This window comes from Phalaenopsis equestris, unplaced genomic scaffold, assembly GCF_001263595.1.
Source record: "Phalaenopsis equestris unplaced genomic scaffold, ASM126359v1 Scaffold000540, whole genome shotgun sequence".
NCBI lineage: Eukaryota > Viridiplantae > Streptophyta > Magnoliopsida > Asparagales > Orchidaceae > Phalaenopsis > Phalaenopsis equestris.
The window spans coordinates 1,124,941-1,141,563 of record NW_018164980.1 but is presented as its reverse complement, the minus strand read 5'-3'; the positions used below and the strand labels follow the sequence as shown (position 1 = coordinate 1,141,563).

The 16,623-nt window shown below is 35.7% G+C and overlaps 2 protein-coding genes across 2 annotated transcripts in view; both read right to left on the bottom strand.

Annotated features, from left to right (window-relative positions):
* Positions 1-350: 350 nt before the first annotated feature.
* LOC110028954 (serine/arginine-rich splicing factor SC35) lies at positions 351-3,933 on the bottom strand. Its single transcript, XM_020731036.1, has 8 exons — positions 3,773-3,933; positions 3,583-3,661; positions 3,280-3,359; positions 3,088-3,154; positions 1,814-1,885; positions 965-1,198; positions 701-899; positions 351-610 (listed from the first exon to the last, which is right to left on the bottom strand). Exons 1-8 carry the CDS (start codon positions 3,846-3,848, stop codon positions 605-607), a joined length of 813 nt encoding a protein of 270 aa, XP_020586695.1. The 5' UTR covers positions 3,849-3,933; the 3' UTR covers positions 351-604.
* A 3,377-nt stretch (positions 3,934-7,310) lies between these two features.
* Positions 7,311-16,623, bottom strand: part of LOC110029001 (transcription elongation factor SPT4 homolog 2-like) — a 32,004-nt gene continuing 22,691 nt past the window's right edge. The window contains exons 5-7 of the mRNA XM_020731096.1: positions 13,611-13,688; positions 7,638-7,699; positions 7,311-7,540 (exon numbers count right to left, since the gene is read on the bottom strand). Of these exons, the coding sequence (XP_020586755.1) occupies positions 7,490-7,540; positions 7,638-7,699; positions 13,611-13,688 (191 nt within the window). The 3' untranslated portion in view covers positions 7,311-7,489. The remainder of the gene's footprint in view (positions 7,541-7,637; positions 7,700-13,610; positions 13,689-16,623) is intronic.

Sequence of the window (16,623 nt, the reverse complement as noted above, 5' to 3'; positions counted from 1 at the left end):
GATATCATCGAAATGGACAACCATCAACAGTGACTACAATATCAGCAAGACTCTCAAATTTCCCTCTTTTTTATATTTCAATTAAACTTGATTTTAGTAGAGTAATGAAACCTTTTATTTTTCCTAGGATGAGACGAATACAGCATGTCGTTACGAACATCACCATCCATACATCAACATCAGCATCAAAGATATCATCGACACGGACTAACAGCAACAGCAATGACACCACATCCATTTGGATCATCTCACAATCAGCCGCTAATCAGCTACAATTACTGTTTTCTCCAGCAAAACTGGAAAATGTAGGATCTACCACAAGTCAGCATAGCATCAACAGGAGATAGTCATCACAGTTCAAGGGTAAAGTTTAAAAAAAGGTACATCACAAATTAACAGTCTTCCAACAAAATTCAGTTACCAAAACTACAGCCAAAATGCAATGCTACCAGTTTGAGAAAATGTGCCAGAAACAAAGAAATAGATTGTAGCAACTGAGAAACAAACTCATGACCTTGGAAAGCAGCCCAGAGCTATTTTAGATTATATGGGCAAGTAGGAAAGGACAAATTATCTGCCATCCTTCAACGAGATCTTGAATCAATCAATCCTGCAATAACATAAATCAACAACATATCTCACATAAAGCATGTCATGACTATGTTCAAAAAGCAAGTGAAATTTTGAAATAGATGAAGACCTCATCAGAATTGCGAGGGGAGGGACTACGGGAATCAGCATGACGACCCCTCGGAGAAGCACTTCTAGATGGTGAACGCTTGCCACTGCTGTGTTTGCTGGGGCTTTCATCATGGTAAGGAGGACTACGACCGGGAGATGGAGATGATTTCCGAGGAGACATGCTCCGCCTCGGACTAAGACTACGACGGTCTGATGCACTGTAAACAACATACAGATTAGAACACAGACTAAACCATTTTTATAGCAATGAATTAAAAACTACCTGTCAATGGAGCGGCTTCTGCTCCTCTCCCGTTCATCATCATAGCCTCTGCCTCTACCACGACTTCTATGATAATCAGGGCTCATGCTACGACTGCGGCTTTGGCGACGATAATCTCTCTCCCTCTCTTGGTATCTGTCACGTTCATACCTCCCTCTACTTCGACTGCGGCTTCTCCTTCTATAATCCCTATCACGGTAGTAATCTCTATCTCGATGATAATCATCTTTATACCTGAGATCATTACAAAAGAATTTAAAAAAAAAACAATCTTTCTCATCATTAGCCCTATGAAATTCCAATTGAGTGCTACATGACTAAATTGTAGTAGCTACATGTCTTTTGCATAACTTGAAGCCTTCCAATATGCATGCCTAAACCAGCAAAGTCGATTTTGTACAATTGTATACTAAATTACGTCTCCCTAATGCAAACCTTTCACAATTTACCCATCCTATTTTTACCATGTGCCAATCTTTCTCATTTTTTCCATAGTTCAACAAGTCTATTAATACCTTATTTGATGAACATGCAAACTAAACTGAAAAAACCCATAATGCAATTAAAATTACCATCCAAGCAATCTTCAATATGTGAATGCATCTAAATGCAATGACTTCCATGAGATGTTCAGTTAAGTGCAGACAAATGTGATGCAAAAGGAGAGTAAATTACTAAAACACACTATATAGAATTAGATCAGTGTTGTACAACAAACAATGATCAATAAAATGATAGCTTAAAATGAAACTAACTATAACCAGATATGAACATAAAAAATGTTCATATATTTAACATCAAAACACAATACTTATTATAAAGGTATCAAAAGATAACATAAACTCTTACTTAGGCCTAGGACTGCGGCTTCTAGACCTGCCCCTTGACTTTGGCAAAGCTTCAACAATTCTTCCTTTGTGGCTGCAAAAATAAATTTTGACAGGAATCAGCACAAAATTTTCAATGCCAAACCTTGCATGTAAAACAGTATGAACTACAGAAATGACAATCTTATACTCCAAGACATCCAAATAGCTTTCATAAAAAATATATGACAGTAAAAACTAGACTGTGCAGTTGTTTTATCAGAAGTGACAGGCTGAATTAGGGTAACATGGCTGACAAGGCCCCAAGCTATAACCATCACCCTACAAACTTACCTGAATAAAGTGAAATACCAAAAAAAAATCTAATCCCGTTAATAAACCAATATCTGCTTTGATAAACATTATATGAGTGAAAGCAACAGCTGAACTGAACTAATAATAAATTAATAAGTTTGCTACATTCTATCAATCAAAATTAAGCTAACAGAGTTTCTTAAACAAAATAATGCAATTAAGTTAAAAGTTAAACACTTGCTCCCAGAATTCATGCATGCATAATCTAGTCTTCATAACCATCCATCCTCTTCAAATTTACAAATAAACTCTTTTCAATCAATGGCTTGAAGCCTGTTCGGATTAAAATAACAAATGCCAATTGCAACATATGGCGCGAAAGATAAATTATCATTATGATCACTGTAACATTGAGGATTAGCATGATAAGCTATAAAAGCAAATTTCCATCATAGTACCAAAAAAAAAATTCAAATGAAAAAATCCAGTTTAAGAAGTGCAAGAATTCAAGTAACACAAAAATGTTTTTAAAACAATACATGCAATTATTCATCAGTTTCAACTGTAATTGCCAATTTCTATCATACTTCAACCATTATTTGCTCTAACAATCAAGTTTAAGATATGCCACCAAATGAACAGCACGAAAGAGAATAAAAAAACAAATCAGAGAAAATTTGCTCTTTCATCTGCCAATTAATTCGCTCTAACAATCCAATTTAAGATATGCAATCAATCCAACAGTGAAGCGAGAGGATTAAAAAAATAAATATATTAAACAAAATTCGCTCTTCGATCAGCCAATTATTTAAAAATAATTCAGGAAGCTAATCATGGCCAAATCAAGTTCTGTGGATGCTATTGTATGTCAGCACTTATGTCTGAGTGCAACAATTAAAAATTTGAATAACTCTTCAAAGTTGAAAAAAGATGATGCATTTACTTAATAATTAATACATTACAATTAAGAAGATTTCAGGGCTTAAAGTTAATGATGCCTACATTCGTTCAGCATTTGGTCCATATTTAGCAAACTGAACCATGATCTCCCGTCCATCCACATTCCTTCCTGTTGTTCAAAAAAATAAGCAAAACACGGATTAAAAAAAGAATAACAATAACAATCAATAAAAGATATAAAGCACTGATTATTGCCAGCTAGGTGCTGCGCTTAGAACAAAAGGAATTAACAACCGTCTAGTTTATCCACAGCCTTCTGTGCCTCATCTGCGTACTTGTACCTCACAAAAGCAAAGCCTCTAGACTCTCCACTCCTTGAAATTCAAGGGAAAGAAAAACAAAATAATTATCACAACAAGCGTAGAAACATCCTTCTAAAAAGCCCTAAACTTTAAAAAATATAACAATCAATAGAGGAACATAATCCAAAACATCTTTTCCCGAACCCTAAACTTATAAGCTGAAAAATCACTGATAAAGTCCAGGAAAAAAACAAATATTTAATTGTATAAGACAGAGAGCATGTGCTTGAGATACCTTCGGTCTCTGGGAATGAATATATCAACCACCTTTCCGTATTTATCAAAGAGGGGAAACAGATCGTCCGCCGTAGTCCCTGCTCAAGAGAATCGAGACACAAAAAATAAGTAACCCCATGCCCCGTACAATTAGGGTAAGGATTTCAATCACATCTAAACATCAAACAACAGTTAAGGGAGAAAATTACTGAATGTGATATTCAGGACGAGGAGAGAGTATGTGTCCTTGATATCCGGCGGACCCGACCTCCCGAAGTGCGACATCTCTTACGCAGGGAAGGCTGAGTTTTGGAGCTAGGGTTAGGGTTGCGAGAAGGGGCGACGGCGAACTGTGGTATAACGTTCTGGTACATATATATGATGCAGAGATTATTTTCCGCGAAGCGGACATTGTAATAACTAATTGCAGATCCAACCCTAATAAAAAGATATTTTATGTTATATTAAAAATTTAGGTGGTATGCATACGGGTGTAAACGACTGCCTCGTGTTTGGTTCATTCATATTTTGAGCTTAAAAGATATGTTCTCATTCGGCTCGTTTGTTTAGCGAGCCAAACGCGAGTTGTTCACGAACAAAGAGTCTTTTTAACAATCCTACTCACGTGGCCATAAGACGATAAGGGTTTGAGCAAAATTTAAAAATTATTATTTATATTAAAACTTCATTTGAATCTAATTTAAGAATTTTTAATCTATTTTCTTAATCAATATTTTAATTGATTATAAATCTTTGTAGCCTTGTAGTCAATTAGATTTTTTTAAAATACTACTTTTATATATATATATATATATATATATATATATACTTGATGAGTAGTATTTCGAGGTAAAACGAGCAGAACACGAACGAACACATCTTTATTTATGTTCGGCTCGTTAACTTATCGAACGAAATTAACGAGTCGAACACGAGCAGTTCGCCAACAACGAGCCGTTTTGCCAGGCCTAGGTATGCATATAAATATGAAAATTTAGAAGTTAGATATATAAATATATAAAAATGGTGTGATATAGGTAATGCCCTACAATTTAAATGAACAAATAAAATCATAATTAATTGCTTAAAGGCCATAATTTTTATTCTTATTGCAAAAATCTCATGTTTGTAAAAGCAAGAAATAAGGATATCACAATCATGATTATTTGAGATTTAATGTTGATTTGAAATGTAAAACAAAAGCCTTGTTAATGATTTTATCAGCCAATAAATTAGTTAGTTAACTAGATTAGCAATATTGTAGTTTAGTTATGCATTATGATCCATTACCATTACTCAAAATAAAAAATGAGATTAACTGTAATCTAATTTTATTTAATGTATTAAAATAATGAAAATAAAAGAAAATCCATCTAAATTGACAAAAGATCATTTTAACTTATTTAAGCCAACTTAACCTACTTATGATTGGTCTTTAAAATTTAATTCTAAGCGAGGTAGAATGATTAAACGGCCAACTAATTCTTATTGTAACTCAAAAATTAATATCTGATCAAATTAAATACTATTTTATAATGCAATATTTGAATTCAAAATCTATAAACATAATCAAGATTGAGCTCTAATATAGTTTACTATAAGGTTGGCTTCCTAGAAAAAGCCTCATGAAATAAACCATTTTAATTGGAAAAGAAAAAAAAAACACTAAATCTTATAGTTGAATTCAGATTTATCCTATAAGACATGCCCAAGATTGAAAAAGTAGGAACCGTGAAGGAGAGACAGAAAGAGAGACAAAGAGAGTACACACGAAATTGCCCCTGTAGAGCAAATTGGAGTATTATAAGACTCTGTGAGCCACTTTATATATTAGAATTGACAAATAAAAGAGAGATGAAGAAAATATTCTCCCTACAGAAGATGGTCCAGAGAAGAGCCCAAAAAAACATTAATACATGCTGCTTTATAGGGGTTGTACAGGGTCTTATTGTCTTTTTGCCCGCTTGAACCTTTTGCTCAATAGGTCCTTGGGTTAGCAGACCGAGCTGATTTCGATCAGATTTCAACTGGACACCAGTTAACCTCAGCTATGGGAAGCAAGTCGATTTTTTAATGGTGTTATCAGTTAGCTTTTAGGTAACTGATCGACTTGCTTGATTATCATTCCTTAGTGATTTTTGGTGGTCCAAGGGGAGATGTCAAGAAAGCTTCACATTGACACTTGTTAGATGGTTGATAGTAATATACCTTTATCTAGTCATTGCATCAATGCCATGTTGGCCTTGGTGGTCATTTGATCATTTGAGTGACCTTCAGTCGGTGCGCAGTTCTTCAATCAGATGGCTATCAGTAGGTTAGGTGATCTTTAGCTTATCAAATTCAATGATAGCTTGTAGCATCTCATTCGAGGCAAGATCCTCATCTTATCTCTTTTAATCTAGACCACTAAATTATCTCAACATTCATGCATATCATTTTTAGGTGTACATTTATAAAGAATTTAAATTTATTTGCTTGGAAGAAAAGCAAATAACAAAACAATTCATATATATATATATATATACATACATATCTAACACTCAAACTTCTATTCTGTTAAAACTCTGTGCATATAATAAAAACGTTTTCCCCACTAAACAATAAGTACCACAACTCAATTATTTCAAAATTCTTGTAACGAAAGAAATTAAGAAAATGATCCAAAAAAAAGGTATTGCAGAGGGGTTGTTTGGTTAAAAACATAAAAAATATGTTGCATTTTTACCATCCTACATTTAAATTTTTGGAATTAGATGAAAGGGAAAGAATTGCATTCATGCCAATCAATTCTTTCTTACGCATTTAAATATCCAACACAAACTTTAAATTTTACATATACATCAACCATATCTGTGCAATAAAACGAGTATTTCGCTTCTTAAAAGCTAAAATTGTGATATTCATGATGTGATGTAATAGATTTGGGTGATATAAATATAAAAAAAACTAAAGTTTAGGGGTTAGATATGTAAATACATAAGAATTATGTGGTATGCACATAAATGCCCAAAAAAGAACTAAGATGCCATGCCCCAAAACTTTTATTTTCCTTGCATTTCAAACTCCGTTGAATCAATCAACCACAATGTCGCTTTGTCTTCCTGTCCAACCCAATACCTTGTGAAAATTGTACGTCCGGACGGCCAACTGTCGGGCGCCACATCGCCATACACGTCGACGTCGGGCGACGTGTCACCCGGCAGTTGGTCGTCCAGACATGCGGACGTAATATTTTTTCTCCTCCAAGGCTCCAATTTTCATACATAAACAATAGAAGAGACAAAGACGAGGAGAGAGAGAGAGAGAGAGAGTTAAAAATGTATCCTAATTAAATTCATTTGATTGCATCTCATTAGATAACTTGTATTTAAAAAATGCATGCGCTACAATCAATCCACAATTCTAAAATACATGTATTTTATAAAAACTCAACCAAACAGCCCCCAAATTAGTATCAAAGAATCCCATCATACATAGGGGCATGTACATACAAACCCATAAGTCTTATGTATTTACATATTTAACTACTAAACACTCATTCGCATGAATACCACTCAAATCATTAACGTTACGTCAAAAATACTGCCATCACAATCTTTTAATAAAATGAAATCAGCTTTTCATGCATAGTTTTATGTAAATATAAAAAAATTGTGTGGCATCTATGTAAATTTCCCAAAAACTTTTTCTTGAGCATGCATTATCATAGAGGTGACAACAACCATTTCTTAGGTGGCAACATTCCCAGTAAATAATGCTAGCATATATAATAACTGATTGGAAATAAACAAAAAACTAAAAATTACATCCACTATAAATTTCTCAAGAGGAATTAGACACAAATCTTGTCATATGAATTACATTCTGCTTGAAAACTGAATAATAAGACGAGCAGGCAAATCAACCCAAATCGAAAAGCTTACAGTTCATGTACGTTTTGGGGGAACATATTGCACGTTGTTATCCGCACAAATATTCTGCATTGGATCAATAGATAAAAATTATACACACATAACCTGATAAACATATTGCACCAAAAATAATCTGCTTTATCAAATCATTGCCACACATAACCTGATATTCTTCTGGAAGTTCCTCAGAAACTGCAAGTGTATAGCACCCAGGGATAAACCTTCCTGCGGAGAAGGGTTGGAAGTATAATATTGAAATTTTACTGGTAGTATATAGTCCAAAACTCATTTCCTAAGTTGCGTTAAGTAATATAGCCGGGGATTTAGTTAGCAATTCATGGGACTTATCTTCAAAAAAGATAGATTATTTATTGTGTTTCATCAATTCTCATAACTCAGAATTCTATGCTATTCCCATTAAAGGAAGAATATAGCTTATCACTATTATCAAGTTCAACATTAGCCTTTACCAAACTTTTAGGTTGGTTTTATAATTTTTTTTATAAAAGAAACCATATTGTATTAACTATAAAATGATATAAATATAACAAGAGCATTTGCCAAAAAATGCGAGAGTAAATTTGAAGGACAAGTGCTCGTCATTTAATTTAGCAATAAAATGAAGGACATGCAAAGTATTATGGGTGACATTATCAGCAGTTAATAATTTGATCAACACTAATGAGCTAGCAGAGACAAGAGCATTAACTACTTTCTCCTAAAAATAAATAGAACCTAGCTCTACATTTTGGAAACAGACCTGAAACAAAGAAGGGAGGGAGATCTTCTGTCAAGGAATTAGGAGGGTAAAAAAGAATCTATTGATCCTTATTTTTTACTTATAATTGACTTGGCATAGTGTAAACTGCAAAATGTGATTTGAGGAGTTGAGCCAGACAACTAGCACAAATGTTGTTCAACTGTTAAAATCAGTTTCAGTTATTCGAGTTAGGGACACTAAACAGTAAAATGATTACTGTTTGGCACGGAGTTGGGCTGAAAGTGCATTCATGGAATGCAGCGCCAATCCGTTTGTCCTGCACGTCATAGGTGTGGCAGTGGTGGCACACGGAAGAGAGAAGCAATCTGCGGCTGTGTTCTGTGGTTAAGGCTCTTTTCTTCCCATTTTACACCTTCCCATGTCCACTTATTCATCACCTTTATCCTAAATATAGGATCCATTAGAGCAAAATTTTAGGTTGCGAGCTTCATTCTCTTTGCTCAAGATTGAGATTGATCTCTGATGTTGCTCTCATCTTCTCTCACTTGGTTCCTACTAAAGTATCCTCTGCCTCTCTCCCTCTGTCTCTCTCTAGTTTACTCATTGCATCATGTGAATAGTTTCAGCCGGGATTTTTTGGATGATTTGCGCTGGAATTTTTTGTTATTAGTTGTTGCTCTAAAATTTGAATTTTCCGTTATCTTGAGCATTTGATGTTACTTGAAATGCTTATGTGATGTATGGCGGGGGGGGGGGGGGGGGGGGGGGGGGGGGGTTGGGGTGGGGGGGGGGGGGGGGGGGAGGGGATTGTTTCGTTATTATTTCTTCCTATCCTTTTGTGATCGTGGTATGAACTTCTTGGATTGTGTTTTTTATTTTTTTTGAACTGTTGTGATCATGGTATAATCCACTTGTGAATTTATGTTGTTGGATGGAGATGATGTCCTTAGATGAATGCATTTCATGGTTAAGCAATTTTATTCAAAATTAGATGTCACCTATAATTCTTGGAGAATGTATAACAGGACCGTATAGTTTGAAGGTGTGTTATAATTTTAGGTGTTTTGTATGCAAATACATTAGAATGTGGTAAGTCTGAAAATTCCATCTGTTTAGCTATTAGTGAAAGTCTCGTTTGCTTTGGATGGGCAGTTGCTGATTTCCTTTTTTGCTCACATATGATTGCTGAGATAATTTTCTAATGATAAGAGGATGTGATACTTTTAGTTCTTTGTTTTAAAAGTACATCAGAATTGTGTAGTATGTCTGCAAATGTGATTAGTTGAATGTTGAGATGGGGAGGATATTGTTGAAATGATCTTCTTTATGCAACAATTGATGTTACCAATAATTCGTGGATGGGAAGGATGTATTGTTTAGCTATATGAATGTCTTACTGAGTGTATGTTTGAAGTAGTGTTTTATGTTTAGGTGTTTCATATGCAAACACGTCAGAATTGTGTAGTATGTCCGAAAATTTGGCATGTTCAAGTATTAGTGAGGAACAATTCTCATTTGTTTTAGATGGGCAGTTATCGATCTCCTTTTTCTCTCACATAGCATTACTTTAGAATTTTTGGTTTTGTTGGTTTATGTAGTTAGGAATGTATTTTATGTCTATGTATATTTAAATCTTGGAGAATTTACAAACATACCACCCAAATCTTGTGTACTTTCATATCATATTAGAAACACTCATTTTAAAGTTTTAAAAGTTGCAATATACTTTTCATGCATATGTTATTTGAAATTTAGGTGTTATATATGTAAACAAGGTTTTGAAAATTTGACTGGACCGATCGGCCTGACCAGTTCAACCATAAACCGATTGTTGGTCCAGTCCAGAAGCGTGAAAAAATCGCTTGTGTGTCGAACCATCAAGGATCATCTGGAAACTGCAGTTCAACTGCAAACCAACGAAGCGGGTCTCATCGCGTGAACCGTTGTGCATGGTTCCCATTATAGCTTCCATTTTTTACGCAATCGTCACACTGCCCGTCGTCGACTTTAAACGGATTGCCTGCTTCTCAATCTTTTTTCTCCAAGGGAGAAAGCTTTTTGAAGTCATTTATGAGGGCAGTTTTGCCGCAAGAAGAAAAAGCAGGAGAGGTATGAAAAAAAAGCCAATGGGATGAAAGCAATTTGTACGAGGGTTTTGCATGGGGGAGTTTCCAATGAAGGAAGGCATTGGAAACGTAATCAAGGAGGGTAAAAAATAAAAAATAAAGTTTTGAGGAAGAAGATGATTATATAGCGGGCAAAGAGTTTCACCTCATTGGAAACGTGGCCGATACAGAGATGGGAGGAATGGCATCCAACCATATCATTGGATTTCATGCCAACATTGCAGATGGGAGCCAATAGGAACCTCGAGGAAACTAAGTTATAAGATAGTTGAGGTGAAGGTAGACAACAATTTTGCAATAGATTTTAAGGTCTTACACAATTCATTTTATTTATTATAAAATCTTTTTAAAAGTTAATTGTGTTATGAGCCTTATATTTCATATTTGAATTCTTTGAAAATCAATTATTTTAAAATGAAATACATACCAAAATTATTATGGTATTTTTTTTTTATTTAAATATTTAGATACTTAATTTATATTGCATAATCAATTTTTTGAAACTACACCATTTATGTTACATTTAAATAAATTTATAATTCATTACGTCATCCGGTTGAACCTACTTGGCAAAGTTTTTTTAAGAAGGGAAGACTCTAATTCATTTTTCTAGTGAAATTGTTTGATTAAGATTTTATGAAATTGAGGGCTTGATTAATGGAGTATTCCTTTTAAAGGCCTTGATCGATGGTGTATTCATGTGGGTTTGTTCTATGTTGTTTGTGGGTTTTGCCTTTAATAATTCAGAGACTATCAATATGAACCTATGTGTATGGGATGTTGCTAATCCGTGTGCAATTGCTCTTGAGCTATGTGAGGTTGTCCCATGGAGTGGTTTCAGTTATATGTGGTCTATGTCTTTGTTATATTAGATGCTTAAATTGGTTCATAAATTTTTTAACTAATCTTTTTGCGGTTTCAGTTGAGCTTTACTGGTTGTCTTTCACGGCATAAATGCAATGTCGTCTTTAAAGATTAGTTAAATTTTAATTAAATGCATTGTCGTCTTTACACCCACGTCGCTCACCCATGTCTTGTAGTTTAGTTCTCATAAAACTTTCGCGCGGTCTTTTGGTTGTATGTATGAATATGCGATGAATTGAAATGACTGAAAAACATGGGGCTAGTTACATTTGAGTTTGGAAAAAGAGTTGAGCCAAGGCATTCTAGTTTGTTAGATTTCAATTATTTAATTTATCTTGCTAGTTGTGAGATTTCAGATGTTTATTTTATGTTATCTTGTTTGTTGTGGGCTTTCAACCGTGGTTATTATCACTTTTGTGCCATGTGAATAAATGATTGGGGAGTTGTGTATTGTTTTCTTGGTTAATTTATGTTTTGACGAGTTCAAATTATTTTCATGCTAGTGGTGGTTATGGGTCAGTCAAAAGAAATCAGCTCGTATAAAGATATGAAGTTAATCTTTTTGCGATCTTTGCTTAAAAAAGGTGAAATTGAAAAATAGGTCAGCACCCATTTAACAAAGAAGAATGACATGACATTATCTAAAGAAGAATGGAATAAATATAATAGAATGCAACTGAAAAATAAGTAGGATCAGTTAAAAAATGATTGAAAAATATGAAAAAAATTAAAGCAATGATCATCAGACTTAGGTTGGGATCCGATAAAGTAAACCATTGATGTTTCGAAAGAAAGGTGGGTTGAAATATTGGCGGTAAAAAATAGCAAAAATTTAGAGCTTCTATCTTTTTGAAGTCATCAACATATTAACTATCAATTAATTTGTAGGTTGTTCCAACTGCTAAGAAGATCAAGTTTGGTGGCAATGAAGCTAGGCTTAAAGAAAAGTTGGACATAATGTTTGGTTGAATCATGGATACATGCATAGACACCAAACAAGAGAGTGCACACTAACACAGCTGGGCATGTAGATATTGAGCAAACAACAAACTCAAGTGAAAGGTCCAATTCTAACCTCAAAAGCTGGATCTACCCGTTGTTCCAAATGTCCTAGAATTGCGAAGAAAAAAAATGCTGTGGTTTTCATAACATGCCAAATTTTGTAATTAGTTAACTCATGTACTTGTCAGTGATAAAAAGTTTGAGTTGTGGTGAGTCGCCCGTAGGAAGCTGTCGGTCGCCGGAATCGAAATTTCGTCACCCGCTTCGGAAGGACGTTTTAATTTATATATAGATTTAAGTTTAGAAAAATATGAAATCAAACTAACCCCATAATTTTCACAGTTTAAATGAAAGAACACTCTACCTCAAACTCGGTATCTATCTCGAGGGATAAACACAAGACTTGAGGATGAGGCTCGATCAAATAAACTAAGAAATATATGACGTCCGTTTGACCTACGAAATAGTTTTATTTGCCTATAAATTCTCCTATTTAATATGAAAAATTAAATAGAGTTTATTTTAGGTTGGATTCGGAAAAGCTTCCTATAAGGGTAAGCCCTTATAGTTAATTACATCTTAAATGACCGAAGTCACTTAAAAACTCTCGATAAAAATAAAGAAAAATTATATTCACGGACTTCAAAAGAATGAGACTTTTCAACGAAATCGAACAAAAAAGTGTGAAAGGGGAATGACTCAAATTTGGAACATTTATTACAGAATCCAAAGGAAGAAGAACTAGGGGATGACACAGATCCAGAGGAGATCCTCGGTGACTTCTCAGTCTACCCTATGGTTTGACTTCCGTTTCAAGGAGAAATATTCAAGTGTTTTATCCTGTTAATTTTATCTATTTAGAGTTTATAATTATGTGAAACGATCACACAAATAGTCTGGAAGATGTGAAGATTTAGATCGTAACGAACGACAACCTCAGAATCCTAAAACGAGTTAGGGCTTAGATCGTACAACAGAACTATACAAATGCCTAAAGAAAATGTTGAGGATTTATTTTGCGCTAGACGAACAACCTCGAAATCCTATGGATTGTTGTTTTAATTTCTAGAAAATGAATGATTTAGTTGGGGAAGACATGAAGACATGTTCTGCTGTTGCTGTTGAAGATGACCGTGCTGCCCATAATGCTAGCTCCAAGCTCTTTGTCGTGCTGAGTTTAAGTTTTCTAGGATGTCAGGTTAAAATGTCAAATCCAGCGGCCCTATGGTTGTAGTTTTTCATATATTTTATAGATAACATGTTCAAGTTGTACAGTGTATAGCATAACAGTAGAGTATGTAGCACAGATCAAGCAGTAGAGTATGCAGTAAAAAAACAGTACAACATGCGGTGTAAAGAAAAGTAAAAGGTACAGCAGGGAAGTGATTATAAGAGAATAACATGTTGTAAACATAAAACAAACCTGTATACCTGGGAGATCCGTTGTTCCTTAGATGTAATTGATGTAACAGGTACAAGCAACAGAACTTGAGGAAGCAGGCTGAAATGTTTTATATAAACGAAAATAAAGAAACGTCACCCAAAAAACACAAGAAAGAACGGTAAATGACTTGTACGAGGAAATTGACAAAGCGATAAATCGATGAAAATCGATGAAAACCGTAGAAAACACGGAAAAATCCAGAAAGAGGACCACGAGTGTTTTGTCCAAAGGTTTCGATAAAACATATGAAAAAGTCCGAAGAGAGGGGACCACAAGCACTCGTGTAGGGCTAGGCTCAACTATGTATTAGTATTCGAGGGTCGTCGAAGGCTACTCGTTCACCCCGATGTATAAAACCCGCCACTCAACTAGAAGGGTGTCCTATCGAACCTAACTCAGAAGGATACTCCTTAGCCTAAATAGGTGATCAACAAGTGGACAACTGATATTTAAAATGTATTTAAAATTTATATTTCCAGCATGCACATAGGTTTCAAACATGCAAAAAGTGGGTTGTATGAATTTTATTTGTAGCGAAAAATATATTTTGTTTTGGAAAAAGGTGCATCTATTCTTATCATATTTCTTTTTATCAATTTTGAAAAGTACTTGTCCACGAGTCGATCGAGTTGTCGGGCATAAGGCTACCAACAACCTAAGAAGGTTCGGGTTAACTCCCGCTAGTATTGTGTCAGTGAATGATACTGTCATCCTACAGCTCACCGGGTTCCTGAATCGGATCCCAATGTCGTAGGATGACATATCAATCTGCTGTATCTCTGGTGTGTCTTTGTCATCACCGCCCTAAGCCTCAAAACAAAACCGACCTACTTGCGACCTTGTTTGATGGTTTTACGTATAGCAAAAGGCTCAAAAGGCTATACGTTGTATCGGACATAAACATCAAAAACCGAACCAAGAAGCAAGGAAAAAAAAACAGAAATGGAATGAGAGAGAGGGAGGAGAAATGGAATGAGAGAGAGGGAGGGAGAGAGGGAGGAACTGATCCACCTAAAACAACGAAAAGACAGAGGATAAATCAGTTCTCAAAACTCATGACGAAAAGACTTGAAAAGCAGGGCCCAAGGTCCTTGAATCAATACAAAAGGATGTCATTTTCTCGCTTTATTAGAATTGGATCAACCCAAGGAGGGTGTCCTTTCCAAATTCTATTTCGAACGAGTCGAAACGGGCCCGAACCGACACGACGATCACCCACAAATGACCTTCCCGACATCAGTGTCTAACCTCCAAAAAAAATCTTCCATAGACTCAATTTGACTCAATCGAATACTCTCCCAAATTGGACTTGAAAATCTTCCAGATTCCATGAATTGAACAAAAGGAAAGTGACCCGGGGAAGACTACCATCACCATTTCCAAACCCATATCAAAATTAAGATTTCTCAACTCCCCAAATTAATCAATAGCTTCATATATCAAATAAACATAGAGTCTTTCAATAAAGCCACATAAATGCTCACGGTCGGGGTCAATAGAGAAGAGGAAGCAGCCACCAAGGCTCTCGGCTAAGTCCACCAACAGAACAAGGCACTCACGGCTAAGTCAAGAAACAAGGCCAAAAGAGGCTAGAGGGTCACGGGGAAGGCCCACAAAAAGAAGGTAGAGGGTCATGGGTAAGGCCAACAAAAGCACAACCGAGCTCCAAACTAGCTCACGGGTAGGAGCCAGAACAAACCAAACCAAATTCCATATAGGAAGCTCACGCCACAGATGGCAAGCGGGAACCCAACACAACACAAATCCAAGGGTGGGGGACGAAAAGGAAGCAGACCTATGCCTACTAATCTCACGGTTAGAGGGCAAAACGGAAGGCCACAAGGGCAATGCCCACTGAACAAGGCTCACGGCCAAAGTAAAGAAAAATCAGCCCAAGCACAAGAAAGGCTCATGGCCAAGGCAACCCGAATCAATTCCATGTGAATCTTTGATATACATAAGAGAGTATAAAATATAACCATAATTTTGGGATGACAAATTTGATTCTCCAACAATCATCCAAGTAATTCGAGCCCAACAAGAAGGACCAAATCAAATTAAACAACCATCAATATGTCTCACGGGTAAGAGTAGGAAACAGCTCAGGATAGCCACCAAGGCTCACAAATAGGAACAACACAAAAAAAACACAAGTCAGACCCTCGGGTAAGGGCCTAAGACAAGCCAAACTGAGCCCTCAGCCAGCCCTCGGATAGAGACAGAAGCAAGCACAGGGCAGCCACCAAGACTATCGAGTAGGGACAAGTATAAAGCCTAAACATAGGCTCTCAGGTAGGAGCTAAACTAGCACACTGAGCCCCCAAACAAAGCCAAAACAAACCCCTCAAGGTCCATAAATGAAGTTCAAACAATTAGGACAAAGCCTTAACCAAAACCAAAAGCCAAGTCTCAACAAAGTTCAACCTCCAACCCTTCCAAAGTGAAAACCGAGCTCTAATAGGACCAAACCCAACCTTTGAAGGCCAACAAATGAAATCATAATAACAAATCCACACCCAGCCACCTCATAATGAAACCGAGCACTAATAGAGATCAAAACCCAATCATAGTAAAGGTTCAAAACCCATGCCATCCAAGGGTTAAAGTATACCCATATGCTCTTGAAACATCAAAATATGGAGCCAAAATAAGTTTTAAACTGTAACAGCAGCATGAAAAATATTTTAAGCTACCAATACAATTGCTCTAAGCATGAAAGATGTTCCCTTCCCCTTCGAGGAGCCAAACCAAACTATCAAAGCAGGATATAAGACACTTCCAAGTTAAATAAATTTTCTCACAACATATATTTCAAGTAAGGAAAAGCTACAAGGAGCCAAACCGAGCCGCAGCTAAAGCTCAGAACCCGGCCACAACAAAAGCTAGAAAACATCCTCATGCCTTCAAAACATCAAAACATAGGGCCACCACGTGTTTCGAACAAGAACAGTTGTAGAGCTTCCCCAAATCAAGATGAATTTCTTCATAACAT

What these genes read in the sequence shown, in the direction of transcription:
- LOC110028954 (XM_020731036.1), bottom strand. Translation starts at nt 3,848, where the DNA reads ATGTCGCACTTCGGGAGGTCGGGTCCGCCGGATATCAAGGACACATAC. An exon ending in AGCCGCAGTCCTAGGCCTAA is followed by an intron (nt 1,199 to 1,813) that starts GTAAGAGTTTAT and finishes TAATGATCTCAG; the next exon opens with GTATAAAGATGATTATCATC. An exon ending in AGAAGCCGCTCCATTGACAG is followed by an intron (nt 900 to 964) that starts GTAGTTTTTAAT and finishes TGTTGTTTACAG; the next exon opens with TGCATCAGACCGTCGTAGTC.